The sequence below is a fragment of the Propithecus coquereli genome, unplaced genomic scaffold, assembly GCF_000956105.1.
Source record: "Propithecus coquereli isolate 6110/MARCELLA unplaced genomic scaffold, Pcoq_1.0 Scaffold331, whole genome shotgun sequence".
Lineage (NCBI taxonomy): Eukaryota > Metazoa > Chordata > Mammalia > Primates > Indriidae > Propithecus > Propithecus coquereli.
This window is the reverse complement of record NW_012148964.1, coordinates 1,806,783-1,807,858: the sequence shown is the minus strand read 5'-3', so window position 1 is coordinate 1,807,858 and position 1,076 is coordinate 1,806,783. Positions and strand designations below refer to the sequence as shown.

At 32.5% G+C, this 1,076-nt stretch overlaps 1 protein-coding gene across 1 annotated transcript in view; it reads right to left on the bottom strand.

The window, feature by feature from the left end:
* The window catches only part of CEP85L (centrosomal protein 85kDa-like), a 143,929-nt gene that overhangs the window by 41,828 nt on the left and 101,025 nt on the right, over window positions 1-1,076 (bottom strand). The window contains exon 6 of the mRNA XM_012650545.1: window positions 365-544. Coding sequence (XP_012505999.1) covers window positions 365-544 — 180 coding nt within the window. The remainder of the gene's footprint in view (window positions 1-364; window positions 545-1,076) is intronic.

The following is a 1,076-nucleotide window of genomic DNA, read 5'->3' as shown; positions in this document are numbered from 1 at the left end:
TTATGAAAGGTAGACCAGCTTCATTTAATTTACTAACACTTTATATCAAACATGACAGAAAAATGGAATGATAGACTCCATTCCATTTTCTCCATGATAGAAAAAGAACAGTTATTGGTATAGGCAACTGACTTTCTAACTCACTATTAGTTAGAAAGATATAATATACAGGAGTATTTTTATCCCTCAAGGAAATCCTTGGATTTTTGAAGATAGCACAGGGTTTCTCAAAAGTTACTAAAAAATTAATCACTTCCATATAGTTACATAAGCTGGTATGACACCTGGTACAGGGTAAATGACAGACAAATAATATGCTGAAGAAATATTGTTGACCTAATACAACTTTATTAAAAATACCTACCTTTTCCTCCAATTTCTTCTTCTCTTCACTAAATTGGCTTATTCTTTGTTTGAGAAACTCATTGAGCTGTAAAACTTCTTTCTCAGTAGATGCAAGTTTTTGCTCAAGTTCCTCTTGCTGGGAATGGGACACTGATTCCTCTGAAAATGGAGACGGGAGTGACGTGTTCTCATACTGTGGCTATTGGGAAAAGAAAACAAGGCAGGTAAGACTTTAAAATATTACTTGTCTTGAGCAAATGGAAAGAAATTGGAAATGAGACATAGTACAAAAGGTACTAGAGGCTTTAGCAACAGACAGACCTTGATTTAAATCCCAGCTCTTCTGCTTCCTAGTTAAGTACTATGATTAAAGCAAATTACTTACCATGTCCACGCCTTGTTTTTCTCATCAATAAAATAGAAATAATAAAGCCTACTTTGTAGGATATTTTAAAGAATATGGTATATTAAGGTTCTAGCACATAGCAGAAGCTTAATGAAAGGCAGTTTTTATTTGGTTTAAAAGTATACCTAGAAATGTAAATAGTACATCATATACATTCATTATATGGAAGTAAAAGTTCTACGGAAATAAATAAAAACTAAAGAAAAATTCCTTCACAGTCAATCATTTCCAGCTAATATTAAATTCAATAAGCATTAACAGAATGTTTCCCTAACTAGAAAGTAAGGTCCATGAAATTAGGGATTTTTGTGCATCTTAAGGTGCG